The following is a 16,772-nucleotide window of genomic DNA, read 5'->3' as shown; positions in this document are numbered from 1 at the left end:
AGCTGGGGTCTAGCCTCCTCAAACATGCGGTTCACAGGCCGCCCATGTTCCCAAGCCCTTAGCCGACCCAGAAAGCAAATTGCTATACTAGGAAACTATACTAGGTCTATACTAGGAAACTAGGTCAGTATTACTCCCTGAGCAATTCAGTTAAACAAACCTAACCCCAGGTGTAGACAGCGCTAGGTTGACAGGAGAATTCTCCCGTCAACCTAGCTGTGGCCTCTCAGGGGAGGTGGATTACCTACACCAACGGGAGGTAGCATCTTCACTGAAGCGCTACAGTGACACAGCTGCAGTGATGCCGCTGTAGTGGTTTGTGTGTAGACAAGCCCTTAGTTAAACTGGCATAAACCTGTGCTGACAGGCTTATATTGCCTTAAATCTGGCTTGAATCAAGTTCCCTTTCGCCTGTCAATTACCTGTAACTTGCAAGTGCAGGCCAAATCAATACAAGCCAGGTTTAAACTGATTTAAGAGAGTCCACATGCAAGGGTGCATTGGCTCAACTAAACTGGTTTGTAGACCTGGCCTGAGACTTACTTACAACCAAAATGGTACAAGCTTCTCTACACACAGACCAATGTGTCTCAAGTTCACAGCACCCTCTGTCATTCCAGTCCTGCCTTTCTGCCTATTGCATGTCCAACCTGGCCATCACCATGGTATCTAGACATTATGTACACAAACGAAGGAGCAACAGTGATCTGGAAAGCTCATACTTTCTATCCCTCCACAGCCGTCATGGTTTTCCTCTTGCTTATGTTCCCTGGGGAAGTCGTAGCTGGGCGTTCTGTGGTCTTCTCTATTTCAGAGAGGCCTGTGCAAAAAGATGTGGAGGAGGAGGAGTAGCCACTCATCCTGACCCTTTGGAATATGTCCAAGGAAAACAAGCAGAACCAGGTTAAGATGACTCCACTAATTCCTGCCAGATCTCATAAACAATCCAGCCTTGTGGTCAGCTATGCCAAAGGCTGCTAATACCTCTCATATATGATATTAGCATGGATGTTCCTTGCATGTACAGGTCACCCGCTGCCATGCTAAGACCAGGCACGGCACCACTGCACTTCAATCCCAACCTATAATACCTCTTGATAATCCAGGCCAGCAGCTCTGCCCTTGCACCTGACCTTCAAAGATTTCAGCAAAGGCAGGGCCAAGTTAAAGAGGAATTCTGACCCAAGTTTTGGAGGCGATGACATGGAGAATTACAGCTTAGAAAATAATCCACAGCAGCTGCCTGTTGTGATGTAACTAAGACAAGAAGAGAGGGGAGAAAAGGGGAACAGAGAACAGAAGCTGCTATTCACATAACTGATAACCCGGGCTAATGCTAGACATGTGTCCCAGAGGAGACAGGAACTAGGACAAGGCATGTGTATTGGGCCATTCCACAATGGAAGGGATGAGGTGAAGTAGTAACGTCCTGGGAAGGCAGGAAAATAGAGCCCAGCCAAGAGAGCAGAGTGCTGGGGATGCTGCAAAAGAGGGAGAGAATAATCAATAGCCTCAAGAGCAGCAATGGGGAGAGAGCAGGATCCATGCTCAGATGCAAGGAACAAGGCATCTTCAACTCTTAGAGAAAGGTACTCTGGATTGGAGAAAAGCCTGAATGCCTCAACGGGCAGAGAATAGCACTTGCTAATGAAAGGTGGATGTAGATGGGATGTTAGTTAGGGAGCACAGAGGGCTGGGTAAGGCAGGGAGAGCTGGCAGGCACGCTGGGTTTCAGGTGGATCAGGGAAGATGAGCAACCAGAATTCAAATGCAATGGTGGAATCTTTTCCAGCTGCAAAAGTTAGAATGTAGCAAACATCTGAGCAGAGGAAGGGTGGTTGGGAGAAGTGTTCATGGGGACAGTGAAGAGTCAATACGCAGGATGTTGAGTGACACCTCATGAAAGAAACCAGATCAGAACAGCAAGTGATAGTGGGTGGACCTTCCACACATCTTTGCTGGCAGTGAGCACTGATGTGGACAAGCCCCTCTCAGGGGTCCAGAAAGTGCTCCCTCCCCACCCCAGCCATGGGTGAGTGGTGTCAGCATGGAACAAAGACGTAGGGGAGTAGAGCAACTTTAGCAGGGAGCCGCAAGGTGGAAGGGAGTGGGCAGAGGGGGAATTAGAAGGTGGAAAGAGGGAGAGAAGTTTGAAGGGGGCCACAGAAGAGTCTTGAAGTGTGTCATGGAAGCAGAATGAGGGTGAGGTGGGAGAGGTGGGTGAAAGAGAATGTGGATAGAAGCCAAAGCCAACCTGAGGGGTGAAAGAAAAGAAAAAGAAAAGGAAAAGGAAAAGGAAATCAAGTAATAATACAAATAATAGCCATTTATCTCTGGATCTCCACATGCTTTATAAGGGAGCTGAACCTTATTAGTCCCCTTTTACAGATGGGGAAACTGAGGCACATAAAGGGCAAATGATGTTCCTTAAGACACACAGTGGTGCCCTATCCACCACACTGTGATGCCTTCTGCAGGAGAAGGGGAGGAGTTGAGAAAACACACAGGTCATGGGAAACCAATCCCCTGGGCCATGAAGAGGCACAGCCAGCTACTCCCTAACACAGACTGGTAGCAAAGCGAGAGGGGTAGCAATGGAGTAATGACTCAGCCCAGGTGGGCCATGCTGGCGGGATGCATGGGGAGAATCACAGGGAAGCCAAAGCCCAGGACACGCTGACAAAGGAACAATCCCTGGTGCAGCAGAATCAGCTGAGAGGGGAGAGTTCTGAGGGTGTGGAGATGCCAGAAAGACAAGCTACAGGGAGGCTCAGGCCTAGGATGACTAAGCCCGGGTGACCACACTTAGCAGGTAACAAAGACAATGTGAGGGATCCAGTTCTGTTATCTTCCTCCGCCTATAACATCTTCGGGTAGGGAGAACCCCTGACAACACCACAGGCACCCTGGGACACTATGACAGTCCCGTCCTCAGGCTCCTGCACTGATGGGGGTGGGGAGGAAACACTGAAGAGACCAAGAATTGGCGTAAGCTCAACATGCATGAAAGCACAGGCAGTGCCACCTGTGCCCAGGAAACTGCTCCTCCCACATGCAGACAGAGCTCCCAGCTGTGGACAGAGGGAGCCAATCAGGCAGTGGCTCGGAGCTGGGGTGGAAAGGGAGAATAGCGTTCGGCTGACTCAAGCCCTAGAACCCTGGAGCTAGTGACTAACGTCGGTGCCAGTCGTCATGGACAGTTCTCCCTCTCTATCTCCCAGCCCCTTGAAAATCTGGCTAGCCGGGCAGGCCAAACCCAACACCTTCAGGCCAGAGAGCCAGAGCCAAACAGCTGCCCGGCTGGTGTATCTGCGAACAGAGTGGGGAGGGCATGGAACCCCTCAGAGGGCCAGCGGGCAGCACAATTAACACCATGTTTCTGTTTCCTTTTGTGCTGCTCATCTCTTTTTTCCTCCTCGCCTCTCACCCAGCACCTGCGGCTGCTACCGCAGCAAAGACGCAGCCGCCGCTTCGGAGACCCAGGGAGCTCCTGCTGCTATGGCAAGCACTTGCCAGCCTAGTGGAAAAAAAGACATTCCAGCTACTTTCCCTTGAGGTTAAGTGGAGTTTCCGTTGGAGGAGGGAAGCCTTCTGAGCTAAGATGGGGTTACAGAAGAGCGTTAGGGCAGATGAGGGAGACCACCCATAAACGCTCACAGTGGGCTGCAGGGAGGGGATGAACATACACAAGATCAAACAGGAAGAGAAGAAGCAGAAAAGTCTTCTACACACCCATAACTGAACGCCCACAACTTGTAAACTCTTTTGCCGCCATTCCCACCTTTGGCCTATACCAAGCGAGACACAAATCTTGACCGGCCTATCTAATATCAAACCCCACCCACAGCACCGCCCTGACCTCAGAGGGTGGCTCCTTCTCTAAGCAGGTCTGTGAGCCTCTCCTCACCAACCTGCCATACAGAGCCAGCTCTCATGCTTTCATTCCAAGTTCTGATCTCCTGATCCACCTGAGCCAAGCCCAGCACCATCTCACAGCTGTTTCATGGCCTTTAAGAACAGATTTGGTGGCCTAGTTCACAGTGGACAAGTGTCTATAGTACAAATGCAGCCTCAGCAGAGAGGCCCAGAATACATCGCGCCATGGAGACTGAACTCCCTTACCCTGCTAGAAGGGCTCACTCAAGAGCAGGACAGAGACAAGGTGCTGGGGCGAGTTGAGGGAAGCCTGGCCTAGCTGCTGTCACTTGTGCTGTACCTGCTCTGTTGCAAAATAAAGGCCTTGTCGTCTCCAGGGCGGGTGGATCAGCATCTTTCCCAAGCACTAAATTCACTAATGGCCGGTGGAAAAAAGACTCCTTAAAAGTTTATCAGCCATGCTCCCGCTGCAAAGCTCTTCTCCTCTCTTTCCTCCCAAAACACCTCTCTCTAGCCAGTGAGCAAGGCCCGGAGAGAAGATATATTTCTAAACAGGTGCAGGCTGGGGAGCTCGCCCTGTCCTTATGATTCCTGTGGTCCTAACCAGACTGGTCTGGCTACCTTTGTGCATGGCAATAGTGCCACCCTGTGGCCAGCAGGCATGTATTCCCTGCAGCCAGATCTCCCAGGGGGTTCCTTGGACAAAAACCAGGAGGAACTTCACTGCTATGTTCTGCTGAAGGGAACTAAACACGGGAGCCCTGCCAAGTAAGGCTGGGAATGTGGGAGAACAGCAGTGGCTAACTCAACTGGGAAGAATGGGAACCCCCACCCCCGCGCAAGCCTGCAGAATAGCAGCGGGATGCAGTGGGGATTTTAAAAGGAACCCTGTGAGCTCAAGATATGCCCCCAAAGAATCTTTTCACTTGTCCTTGCTTCGCCTAGCCCAGAACCAGCTGATGAAAGGAAACATAGAAACTAGTTAATAGTTTGAATCTGGTCTAGACTTCGGTCTGAATTTCCCCAAAGCCGAGTGGTATTTGGGGCTATGGGGAGGTTGTTTCAGACACATCTCTAATGATAGCATATGGGTATTTCACTCGGGGGATCTCTCTGCAATGGCCAGTGACTGGGTTCAATTAACCCAAGGTGTCACCGTCAAGCTGTTACCTGCCACAGCTCAGACAAAACATAGCAGCACAGAGAGGTGGAAATTACGTGAGGTTCATTTCCTGCACGTACATATTATTCTTCAAATGTTCCTAAATGGCAGTAATTTTTTCAGTAATGGCGATAGTTATAAGACCAGATGAGTATGGGAGAGAGGTCAACTTGGTCTGAACTTAATAGGGACAAGTGGACCAGTTTGGCTACAAGAGGAATTGATCCCAACCTTCACCCAAAACTGCTTAGAGGCTCAAAAAAACAAACAAACAAAAAACACCACACACAACCACCCAGTTTGATTAATTTTCCCAAACATTATCCTTCCATTTCCCCTGTGCCCCTCCTCTTTTCAGCCCCCATTCAGGTCTGGAATTTCCAGAACGCCAGGAGGAAGGTTTGCCTCACAGTGTTTCTAGACTGACTGGAAGTGAGAAGTCACCAAATCTCCTGAGGGACTTGAGATTTCTCAACCAATGTTGCAGACCCAAGAGGTTTGCGTAGTTCCTGCAAGGTTTAGAGATGCATCCAACCTTTTAGGCACTTATTGGAACTGAATCTGAACTCCAAACCTTTTGGGTTGACCAATCATTTGAGATTAGGGACAGACTTCAGATACCTGAGGGGCATGTCAGGTCCACATGTTCCCAATGACTCCTTGATGGGAAAGATTAATAACGTTGTTTCCCATTTCAAGGTATCACACCATCCAGCTCGTAGCTGCCAGGTGTTTATCCCATAAGGACATACCTCCACTGATCAGTCCCAGATGCTGTTTTCTATTCAGTACTGGTGCCAGCAGCAGGTTAAGCAATTCTCAGATATGTATTTCCCCAGGGGTCTCCTCCAGGGAAACTCCCAGACCACACAGAGTTGCTGTCTGGCGCTAAATCTCAGAGTCTGAAAAAGGTTGGGGCCACCTCCCCATAGCCCCGCACCCTGTGTAGCCATTTACACTGGTGCAAAATGGGTGTAAAGCGCTGCCGAATCAGAATGGTAGGTGAGCTAAACCCGCTTTGCACAAATTGCAGGGCAATGGGGAATCAGGTCCAGAGGTGCCAATTTGAACTAAGTCTAAACTCTGCACCTTTAGCATCAGGTGGTAGGAGCTTTGAGGGATTCTGCTGGAAAATTCTGCTGGCTCTGGATCAGACAGTCAGGATTGTGTTTTATGACCGGCATGGCTTGGCTCACACAGTTGGATGCCTCTTCACCTGCTACATCTTAATCCGCCCAGCACCTGCATGCTCTGGATGCACAAGCCCAGTTTGCGGCTGGGGGAGAGGTTACCAAGGGGCAGCCCAGGGGTACCCGGTTTGAAGAGATGGATTCATTAACCATGTCACTCTGGGCCCAGCTCTACAGTTGGACCTAAATGGAGTCTATTCATCTGGCCCACTCTTCTCCCTACGGTGCTGGGGTTTCAGATCCAAGGGAGCCTAGTTCTAGCCCATCCCTGGCTTTACACATCTCTGCCTGGGGCTGGCACTTTGCCTCCCAGGCAGCACTGCTCCAGGAGAGACCTTTCCCCACTGGTATATGGGAGCGTACGCTGAGCAGGCAGCTCTCCCTCGCGCACTCTGTGGGGTTTGACCGCCATCGGCCGCAGGCTGGCACACACCCCACTCCCCCAGCAGGGCGCTGCGCTGGCACCGGGTCACCTCACCTGCTATGATGGCCGGGTTGCTTTGTCCTCCCTCCGGCTTCACCCAGACCTCGATGGTGAACTCGCCCCTGGGGACCTCGGGCAGGACCTCGGGCCGCACCAGCAGCTGCTCCCGGCTCCCGGAGAAGTAGAGGGCAGAGAGGCCGCCTGGAGGGGGAGAGCTTGGCCCTCCCCAGCCCGAGCCGCTGCGCCGCCGGGAGAGCTGGCGGGGCCTAGCCCTGGGGCGTGCGCGCTGGTGCAAGTCATCGGGCTCTTCCCACGTGTCCTCCACGCTGCTGGGCTCCGCGCTCCTGCGGTACCGGAGCCGCTCCAGCCCCGGGCCTTCCCCGGGACTCCACGCCGCGGCGTCTTGGCCCGTGGACCCGGTGCTGCTGAGAGACTCTGGGGCGCCTACGCTGCGCGCCCCCTCTCCGCGGAGCTGTGCGCCCGGGCTTTGCGCGCCTCTGCCCGGGTAGAGCGCATGGGGGTGGTGCTGCGGGATGGCCCTGGCTCGCAGGAGCTTGGTCCCTAGCCAGCATGGTTCCCCCTCCAGGGAGCCCTGGTTCCGGTCCCTCTTCAGCGCCAGCGACCGGGGGTGTCTCCAGGCTGGGTCAGAGTCAACAGCGCTGAGCACCCAGGTCGCTAGGAGCAGGGGTGTTGCCAGCAGCATGCTCCTGCGCACCCAGGACCTTGAGCCAACTGGGCAGGTGGACGGGGCAAGCAGAGAAATACCCGGGCTTTTAATTAATACACGTGGCGCCGCCTGATCTCCTGCGCAGTGCGCTTCACCCAGCGGGGTCAGGGAATCGTCTCTCCCCGTTGGGATCCAAGCCCAGGTGGCTCTCTGCCCTTGCCCACTGATCTGCTGGAGTCCCTGCTCTGCTCTCTGCCTTTGCCTGGGTCTCTCCTTTCCACTGCCTGCTCAGGACACACCGCTCAGGTTTGGTGTGTTGGACAGCTGCTGCTAGCAAATGAGCGCCTGGTCATGTTCCCACATGGCTCTCCGGCTTGCGCATCCCTTCTCAGGTTCACTTCACAAACTTCCCTTCAGCATCTTTCCGGGCAGAGCCTGTCTCTGCTCCTTTCCCCTCGCCTTCCCTTTGCAAGGCGTTCCTTGTTCTCTCTTCCCGCTCCCCTCGGGTTGGTCTTGGGATCACCCTCAGGGTGACCGAGGGGCACCTACAATCACGATCAATAGCCTCCCCCTCTCCACAGAGGAGTTGGAAGCATGCAATGCAAGCTAGTGCTTAACTTCCATCAACGGGGCTTGTCCTCTGTTTGCAGCTCCTTCCTCGGGTTGGCCTTTGGGGGCTCTTCCCTTCCTGTAGACGGTCCCCGTTCTTTTCAGGTGATGCCCAGTCACTGTCTGGCTCTGCGGTCCCTGAGAGAGCTGCGCCCTTCTTGGGGTCTTGCAGGCTCCTGCGAAGGAAAAGACACGAGGGCAGCGCATCAGATGCACTTATCTAGAAAGTCTGGCTCTCCCCCTCGCCCTGTTTGTTTGCTTTATTTTAAAATGATGATGATGATTGATGTCCGATGCGCATCACTCCACCTCCTTCCCTCCTCCTTGTCCCCTCCTCCCTTCTGGAAATCATCACCTCCTCACATGGGCACTGGTGGATGCTGCACCTCTTGTTTTCACTCTTGTTCAGCCCAGATAATCAATAACAATCCACCAATAATCTCTTCTCTCCCCCCCCCCCCCCCCGCCGCCCCATTCTAGAGTGATCCGGCCAAACTCTTGCTCAGAGACACGAAAGTAACACACTTGCAGCACCTCCCCCCCCCCGCCTATCTCACTTTGCAGTTCCATTTAAGCAATGCCTTTTTGCGACTGGTTTTCTTCACGCTTGCTCTTGAAAGCCAAAGTGGTCTGTATGCTACTGGGGATGGGTAATTGCGGGGGGAAGGGTGAGTACAATTATCATAATAATTAATTATTATTAATAATGTACCGCTAAGAGCCCAGCCGTAGTTATTCTATGGGAAGCACCGTTCTGAGGTTGCAAGAATCTCTCTCTCTTACTGGAAGTGCCTCTGAGACACTGCTAAAGCATCAGCTACAGAAATGCAGAGGACAGCACATGAAATGAACAGGGATCAGACCAGGAACCTGACAAGGAGGTCTCACACGGGACAGCGATAAACGGGCAAAGAGTCTTTCTCCCTGTTTTGCCATGTGGTTATTCTGAGATACCGGCGATTTCTCACACTCCATCCCTGTTGCACAGAGGCACCCACACCTTCGCTACTTCTGCCCAGAGCTACAGGTAGCAAACCCGCGTGACTTCCCTTTGCTATCAATGTAAACCCCCTTCTTCTCCTTTTCTCTGCTGAAGTCGCACACAGAGAGCTTTTTTGACAGCATGTCCCTTTCTTAGCCTGGAGGGTTTCTTTACCTTTGCTAGACACGAACCCCACCCCCCATCTCCAGTCCGCCCACCCCGAAATAAAACACCTCGTTTCGTGGAATGGGTGTCTCCAGGAGAGGCTTAAAACGCGCGTCCCAGAGCTTAGCAGGCACCATTGTGCAATCCGTACGCGAGCGGGGCTGAGGATAGTCTTCTGGGTCTTCTTGGCTGGTGGTCTGTGAGTGCTCCCATCTCTGGTCCCACTCTCCGGGCTCTCTGGTCCCTCCGGGCTGCTTCCCCTCCCCCCTTCCCCTCTTGCTGAGCCTTAGTGGTGGAAACGGGCGCTGCCGGCGAAAGGTGGGACGCGGAAGCGGAAAATGCAACCCATGAGAACTGGGTGCTGGGGAAAGTGGATGGGTGGGAGAAGGGCAGAGACAACAAGCGGAGCGAGAGAACCAGGTGCAAGGAAGAATCGCGGGCTCCTCCGCCTTCCCAGAAGGAAGGTTTCATAGCACTCCTTGCACGAGCAAGAATAACATGCTGGCTTGTCCCCCGTTTAAAATGTGAAGTGAGCTTGCATCACCTCCACTGTCCTTGCCTGTTATTGGGGAGCACAAGCTGGGTCATTGCAGTTCAACATCCATTCATAAGGTTTCAACAAGCATCTGCACAGGACTCCAGCTTAGCCCCCCTCCCCCTCTCTCTCATTCCTTAGCTCACCACTCGCCCGTTCTTGGCAGTCCAAAGGTTTTTTAGTAGTAGTAGTAATAATTATTTTTAAAGTTGAACCATGTCTGTGTGTTCCTCCTCTTGTAACTTTTGCTGTGACATCATAGATCTGCCCGCCCTCTTTCCCTCTGCTCCTCCTTTCCATCCCACCCCTCACCTATGGGGGGAGAGAAAATCCCTTGTCAAGCGGGGGAGCGCTCAGGTCAGTTCCAACGTGTGAAATTTACAAAGCCGAGAGACCCGGGTGCTCCGTTCCCTCCGCACCGATCCAAGCACCAGACCTCTCCCAGTGATCCCATCTGTTTGACATGTGCGGAAAGGTGGGCTGGATTCGATGGGGGGGGGGGGATACCACAAAATAAATCCATATCAATCAATTAATTATTTAATTCCACAACAAGCCGCGGGTGGGTGCGGGGAATGGCATCGAAAGAGACACACAGGAGCGAGATATGCATAGAAACCACCCGCCGAGCCAGAGGAAAAGACGCAGTATGTGCCAAAGGAAACCCATTTAAAGTGGGGGGGGGGACACAAAAAACTTCAGAAGTCTTTGATTTGTTTATGAAAAACCCGGGTCCCGCCCTCACACAAGCGCGCGACTCTCAAGGTGGGCACGTTCTGTTTTGCAATCTCAAAGAGAAGGGATTTCCTCCGCCCCCCTCCTTCACCCCAAAGCACTATCCGTGTCGATCAGACTGGAGCTGGGTTGCCAACAAAAGCTGGGAGGCCCCTTCCAGGGTACCGGCTTTCAAACCGGCAAAGCTGGAGGGAATGGATTTGAGGACACACAGCAGGAGCTGGCTGCGTTTTTTTAAGAGGTGGGAGGGGTGAAAGGGATGGGGAGGAATATCACTGATGGGAAAACTCGAGGGATGAAAGGAGAAAGACCGCACATTTCTTCTCTGAGGACTGCTTAAGAAGTGCCTCATCTGGCAGGTAAATGTATAGGGGGAAGAATTAGAGCTCACAGAGAAACAGGGGAGGACACACTCATATACAAAGCAAACAAAGACAGGCAGAATATTGAGACAGAAAATTAAAAGGATGGATCAGAATCTGGGAACCAAGAAAGAAATGAAGTCGGAGGAAAAAAAGACAGAAAGAAAAAGATAGAACAGGATCACCAACAAAATAATTAGATTAGATAAAAGAGAGAGCGAGAGAGAGAGAGAGAGATTTCCAGTCATCAGACAAATACAAAATATTGCAAATCTACCTTTGAAAGCTTTCTGTTAGTGCAAGACATATAATGTTACCTGTTGGCTTCTGCTTGTGTCTGCCAAATGGTCTGTCTACAGCATGCACTGGGCCATTGCCAGCAGTTATTGTCTAAAGGGTGTGCCAGTTTGTATCAGTGTGAGCTTAGTTCAGTCCTAGATGTAATGTAGCTCGACAAATGCAAAGCCCACCGGATTGTTTATCTTAGTCTGGTGGTAGTGGTATGATTAATTATTATTATTAATAATCATCATGCCCCCCCAAAACCCTAAACTAGCTAGATTACCACTCCACATGAAGTTCAGAGTCCACAGAAGCGACAGCTGAGAGACCCTTAAAATGGTTTCTGATCGCTGAGGTTCTGATTCAAAACTGGACTCCTTGGGGACAGCCTGTCTGGGACTGATCCAGAGACTGTAGCAATAAAAGTCTCCAAAATATGCACTAAAATGAAGGGTCTATATATAGGATCTGGAGCAGTCCTAGCTGCCTGCTTGATAAAATGACACCCGGAAACAAATATTTCTGCAGCACCATTTACTGGAATCTTATTCCGCGAGTGTTGGGTTGGAAGAAGAGAAATCCTGTGAAGGGTCTCCTTTCCCAGGGAAAGACTGATTTATTGTTCCCACTTCTCGCCTCTGTCATCTATACTGAACAGAGCGTGATTTCTCCATATACTCATCTTATGCCTTAGTATAAAATTGCTTGCACATGTACTGAGGGGGTGCCAGAACGTGGCAGAGTTAATGCAATTGTAGTAGAATAAAAGATCATTTGGTTTTACACAGACATTTACATGATCATTTCAAGATATTGTGAAGTGCCTTACAAAACAGTGAGGTAGCTAGCAGGACCCAAATCCATTACTAGTGCAAATTGGCACCATGCCAACCAACTGACTTCAGCGAGGATGGCTTTGTAGACCAAACAGCTGCCATCGTGTGTTCAGCAATAGCTCACACACAGCTACGGACCTACCATTGTTACAGAACAGGATGTCTCGCAGAGCTGTCAGTATTCTCCTCTGCAGATTTCAAAAGGTACCATGGAGTTTTTAACTTTTAACTCTGTGGCCTCCAGAGACGGGCATAAGGGCTGGTGGCTTAATGTCTCAACCGAAAGAGGTCCCCCCTAGCTGTCCAGTACTTTTAATAACCCCTGTAATGCACATGGATATACAGCTGAGGCCAAACCCTGGGTGAGTTGGCTGAAGTCAAGCCCTGAGTGAGTCTTGAACCCACAGCGTGGAATTGGAATGCAGAAATGAAGACAAAACCTCAGCTGACAACAGTAGACACTGAATATTAACTTGTGCTAGCTCTAGTGCACTCTCCACTGACAATGGGTAAGTTTATGCCTGAGCCACTGCCCCTCACCACTGTGCAGGTAAGATAGAGAAGACAATGCAAAGGAGAGGAGTCTCTACTGTGGTTAGAACAGATCCCGAGCGACTCCCACCGGATCCAATCATCTGGAACTAAGGCAGTGGGGGTGGGAGGGATCAGAATTCAGATTGGGATCAAAATTTTGCAGTTCAAGCTTCTTGCTAGTTGGGAATTGAGACTCCTGAATTCTTATCCTGACTTTGTCCCGACTGTGTAGCCTTGAATGATTCACGTAGCTCCCTTGTGTTTCAGTGGTGTAATAATATTGACCCAGGTCCCTGGGCCCTATTCTGCAGGTGCAGGGTATGAGTAACTCCCACCGATGTCAGCAGAACAGGGGATGTTGTGAGTCCTACAATCTGCAGCAGTGCTTTGAGATCCTCAGATGAAAAAATTCTATGGACAATAAGTGCAAAGTATTGTGAAAACATTCATAAAAATAAATTCATAAAAGACAAGCGTGGCCAGTTTTCATGGCTCCACTGGCATTTCAATAATTTGAAAATGCATGGAGGTAAGCTGCGTATTTCAAATGAAATTAACAATTACTGAAGTGCCTTTACATGTGACGAATGCATGAGAACGCAGACACCCATATCTGTGCAATGAAGTCTAGCAAACAGATCAGTGCTAGCAATACGGTAGAGAGATCTTGGGCCTGATTCTCCATCATCCTGCTCCTTTGCAGTCATTTATACCAGTGCAAAATAGGTGAAAAAGGCTAGTAAAGCAGAATGGGAGCATCTTGCACAACTGCACAAGGTGCAGGGCAACAGAGAATTAGATCCCTTTTTTTTCTCCATATTGGTTGCGTCTCTTGATATCATCAATGTTGCTGTTTCTTCCACTTCAGCAGCAGCAGCACAAAGACGCTGACTGAGAAGACTGACAAAACAACGCCTTACATCAAGCTGCCCCTTACATTGCACCACATTTCATGCAATAGGCCTGTTCCTTGCATATGGCTGCTGGATGGCAAAGAATAGATGTTTGCAGGAGTTTCCACAAACACTTGCAGAGTCTGATTACATACTTCAGCTGTCTTGCTTTCCAATTGTCCTATACTTGCATTGCATATCCAACAATCAGCTGTGGTGCAAGGCAGAATAACTTTGATTCACATCATGCTGTATACCACATGTCAGCTGTATGTGCCCACCCAGATTCTGTTACAGTCCTCAGCTACAGAGCCTGGGTCCTTCGCTGGGGGAAATGTAACAGATGGCATCCTCTGTGGGTTACATACATCATCCGGATAGGGAAAGCTCACTGTGAGCTTCTGAGGCCCAACAGTTTGAATAACAGGCAAGCCCACACTTCTGTGACAGTCCCCATCTTTGCAGACATGAGGAATTGAACTGGGGACCTCCAGGGCTAAAAGCATGAGTCATTACATATTGAGCTAAGCAGCTGGCCTCCCTAGCTCAGGTGAGGAGACACTCACATTGTCTATGCACTGGGCACAGCACATAAAGCAAAGCATGACCAGGGACGGGTGACCCTGCAAAGAATCATAGGTCCAGCAAGCCACCCGACATTCAGCTCTTATCCTAAGTGGATTAGAAGCCTGTTCAAATGATTAGGACCCCTGAAGCCAGCTCTCTTGGCCTAGCAAGAAGCAGCTTTCTCAGGAGCTTGCTGGGGCTTCCTGCTTCCAGTTGGCCTGTGGATACCATAAGGGCAGCTGCTCACACTATACGTCAGCATTTCCCTGCTGGCCCTAGCATGAATCCACACATGCAGAATAACATACTGGACCTTGATAGCAGTGAAAAATAATGAACTAAATCAATGGGGCCAGCTCCGCAGCTGGTGTAATTCAGCGTAACCCCACTGATTTCAACAAATATGCCTTTTACCATTTGCTGTTTCTACAACCATTCCTAACCAGAAAGCCATTTGCTAGAATAATCACAAAAAATAACGCAGGCAGAGTGAATTTCTTTTAGACCTGGAATGAATATTTGCAGAATCTTTGAAACAATAGTTATCCCATATATGGTGATTAAAGATGGGTTTCTCAAAAGCAACCCTTAGATGCTTTTGAAAATCCCATCCTAATATCTTATTTCTCCAGCCAAAAACATAGACTCAGAGAACAGCTTCTCTGGTCATGAGTGCAGCAGAAATCCAAGCAGGTAGATTGCCCGTGAATGATGTTAAGGATTTAGTTGTTTCCAAGATGGAGTAGTATTTTGCACTGGCTGGTATTGTGAATTAAAGATGAATCCACAACATTGCTCCAAATGTGTACGTGTAGCCATGATGTCTTATGTCCTACTATTCAGCCAGTTGTGTAACACCTGTTTATAGTTGCACTGACCAACAAAATAGAAATGTGAAAGGTTCAGGCTCAGTTCGTATTTAATCCCAACCAGCTCCCTTATCTCTGTGAAAACCCATAAAATAGATTTATCCCGAGACATCCTACCTTACCAACAACTCAGAAACGAGCATCTATCCTTCACTGAACAATAACTGGTCTCTCTCTCTCTCTCTCTCTCGTGGCTTACAAAAGTGGAGCTCAAAGACGCACAATAGATGTCCCAAACTCAGCAACTGCTCTGTTGTCTCAGGAAGTGCGGCAACTATACAGAATAGACACAAGGAGCCAAATTTGAACCTGGTATAAGCAGATACAATTCAGTCGACTTCCAGCTCGGGTTTTTCACCCAGCTACACTATTCGGCTAATCTGGGTCTCATCTCCAGAGCAGATCTCAGCTGCGTAAATGACCCAAACAAACATTGGAAATAATGGAGATGGAGGTTGCATCTCAAGAAGGGAGAGCATCATATCATTCACATAGCATATCATACCGAGGTAAAAAAATAGCAACTGATGAGTCAGGAGTTAGGAGCAGGGTCATCCCCACGCAGAGTGTCTGACCAAGAGACATACTATAGGTGGGGCTGGGAGCACCGCCTCTTACTGAGGATGCCTAAGACTTCCCGTTCGAAGGCCATTTTGCTTATAACTTTGCTAAACTTTAATGGTTTAGGCTGAAATTTTCCATGCCAGGTGTCTGCCTCAGGTGGAATACTTTTGGAAAATTCCAGCCAAAACAGCTCAGCTACTTCAGAGAATGAGGCTAGGGAAGGACACACAGTTTTGCCCATGTTAAAAAAATTCTAGCAGCCTTTTCTTTAGAAAGCTCTAGCACTCCGATGCTTTGGAGTGGGGCCTTTAAATTTAGCAGGGGTGGCCTTTGTGTAAGAGAAGTGCCTTTGGCTGTCCATCTGAAAAAACACCCCTAATGCAACTTGTTAAAGTTTGTATTTAGCATCTAGATACCAAGGGGAATATGACTGATAGGGTTCCTGGAGAGGGCTGAAGGTATGTTTCCCAGATGATGAAGGCATGCAGTAGAGTTTCTCTAAGAGGCTGGCTGGCTGAGTTGATTTTACTGTATTATTAATGGTGTGTTTGGGTGCCTAGAGCCTTTGATAGGTGTTTTGTTACTTATATTTAAATCTAAATGCATAAATGTTAGTATTTGGTGTGTTTATTAGGATTGGGGCCAATCGAGAATGGGGCATCTTTGAGCTCGGTGCTCTACAAACATATAATCAGAGACAATTCCCGGTCCAATGAGATTTATCATCTAAATTAGAGACCTTCCCCTTGTGTTTTCAGCTGGGGACTGTTCCTGTGTGAGACAGATGAGACAACCACTAGGAACCCCAATTCAATGGTCTCCTCATGGAAACCAATCTCAACCATCTCCAAAGTAAAGTATATTTCAGCAACAGGTTGGAACCTGTTAGCAGGAGGAAAAATCCTTGACTCTAACAGCCCTGAATACTCCATGTCCAGCCCTCATGCCTACAGTGGTTTGAACCAAAAGCAAGGAGCTGAGCACCTCTAAACGTTTGGGAAGTTAGTTATCTGGATCCAAACACGGTGCCCAGGGCTGCCTCCAATCTTCTTGCTGCGGAACCATCAGCATCTGTTCATTTCTTTGGATGACACAGGACAGGAAAATCAGTTTTGGTTTAATTGTTTTGTTCTCCTCTCCCTCCGCTTTGTTCTGATCCATTACACTGAATTTTGAGGCCTTATCTCATTTCCCTGGCTTTCCATGGGGAAAAAAAAAGTTTCCAGGGCATGTATGAAGTAATGTTGGTCGGTTCTGTAGCCAGTTTCTTATTAGTGCATCAATTGCTTGGAGCTACTCCAGCATTGCTGGTAATATTTCTCCTGGCATTAGGGAAGGGATTAGAGGAGAAAAGCTCTGAAGAAATATGGCACAGCTGGCAAAAAAACAAAAACAAAAAAACCAACCCTGGCCCATGGAGAAAGGATGGAGCAGTTATGTATTGCAGTTACTATATAGCTTGTATGGAATGTGACCACTGTGCCTGGCGTTATGAAATCTTCTAGTAGTGGATTAACATC

At 49.5% G+C, this 16,772-nt stretch overlaps 1 protein-coding gene across 1 annotated transcript in view; it reads right to left on the bottom strand.

The window, feature by feature from the left end:
- Nucleotides 1–15,340, bottom strand: part of PAPPA2 (pappalysin 2) — a 175,689-nt gene extending 160,349 nt beyond the window's left edge. Inside the window, exons 1-2 of the mRNA XM_037907043.2 lie at nt 15,307–15,340; nt 6,707–7,603 (exon numbers count right to left, since the gene is read on the bottom strand). Coding sequence (XP_037762971.2) covers nt 6,707–7,603; nt 15,307–15,340 — 931 coding nt within the window. The remainder of the gene's footprint in view (nt 1–6,706; nt 7,604–15,306) is intronic.
- Between the last annotated feature and the right edge of the window lie 1,432 nt (nt 15,341–16,772).

This window comes from Chelonia mydas, chromosome 8 (assembly GCF_015237465.2).
Source record: "Chelonia mydas isolate rCheMyd1 chromosome 8, rCheMyd1.pri.v2, whole genome shotgun sequence".
NCBI lineage: Eukaryota > Metazoa > Chordata > Testudines > Cheloniidae > Chelonia > Chelonia mydas.
Note: the sequence above shows the minus strand (reverse complement) of the source record. Positions and strands in the feature narration are given on the sequence as shown.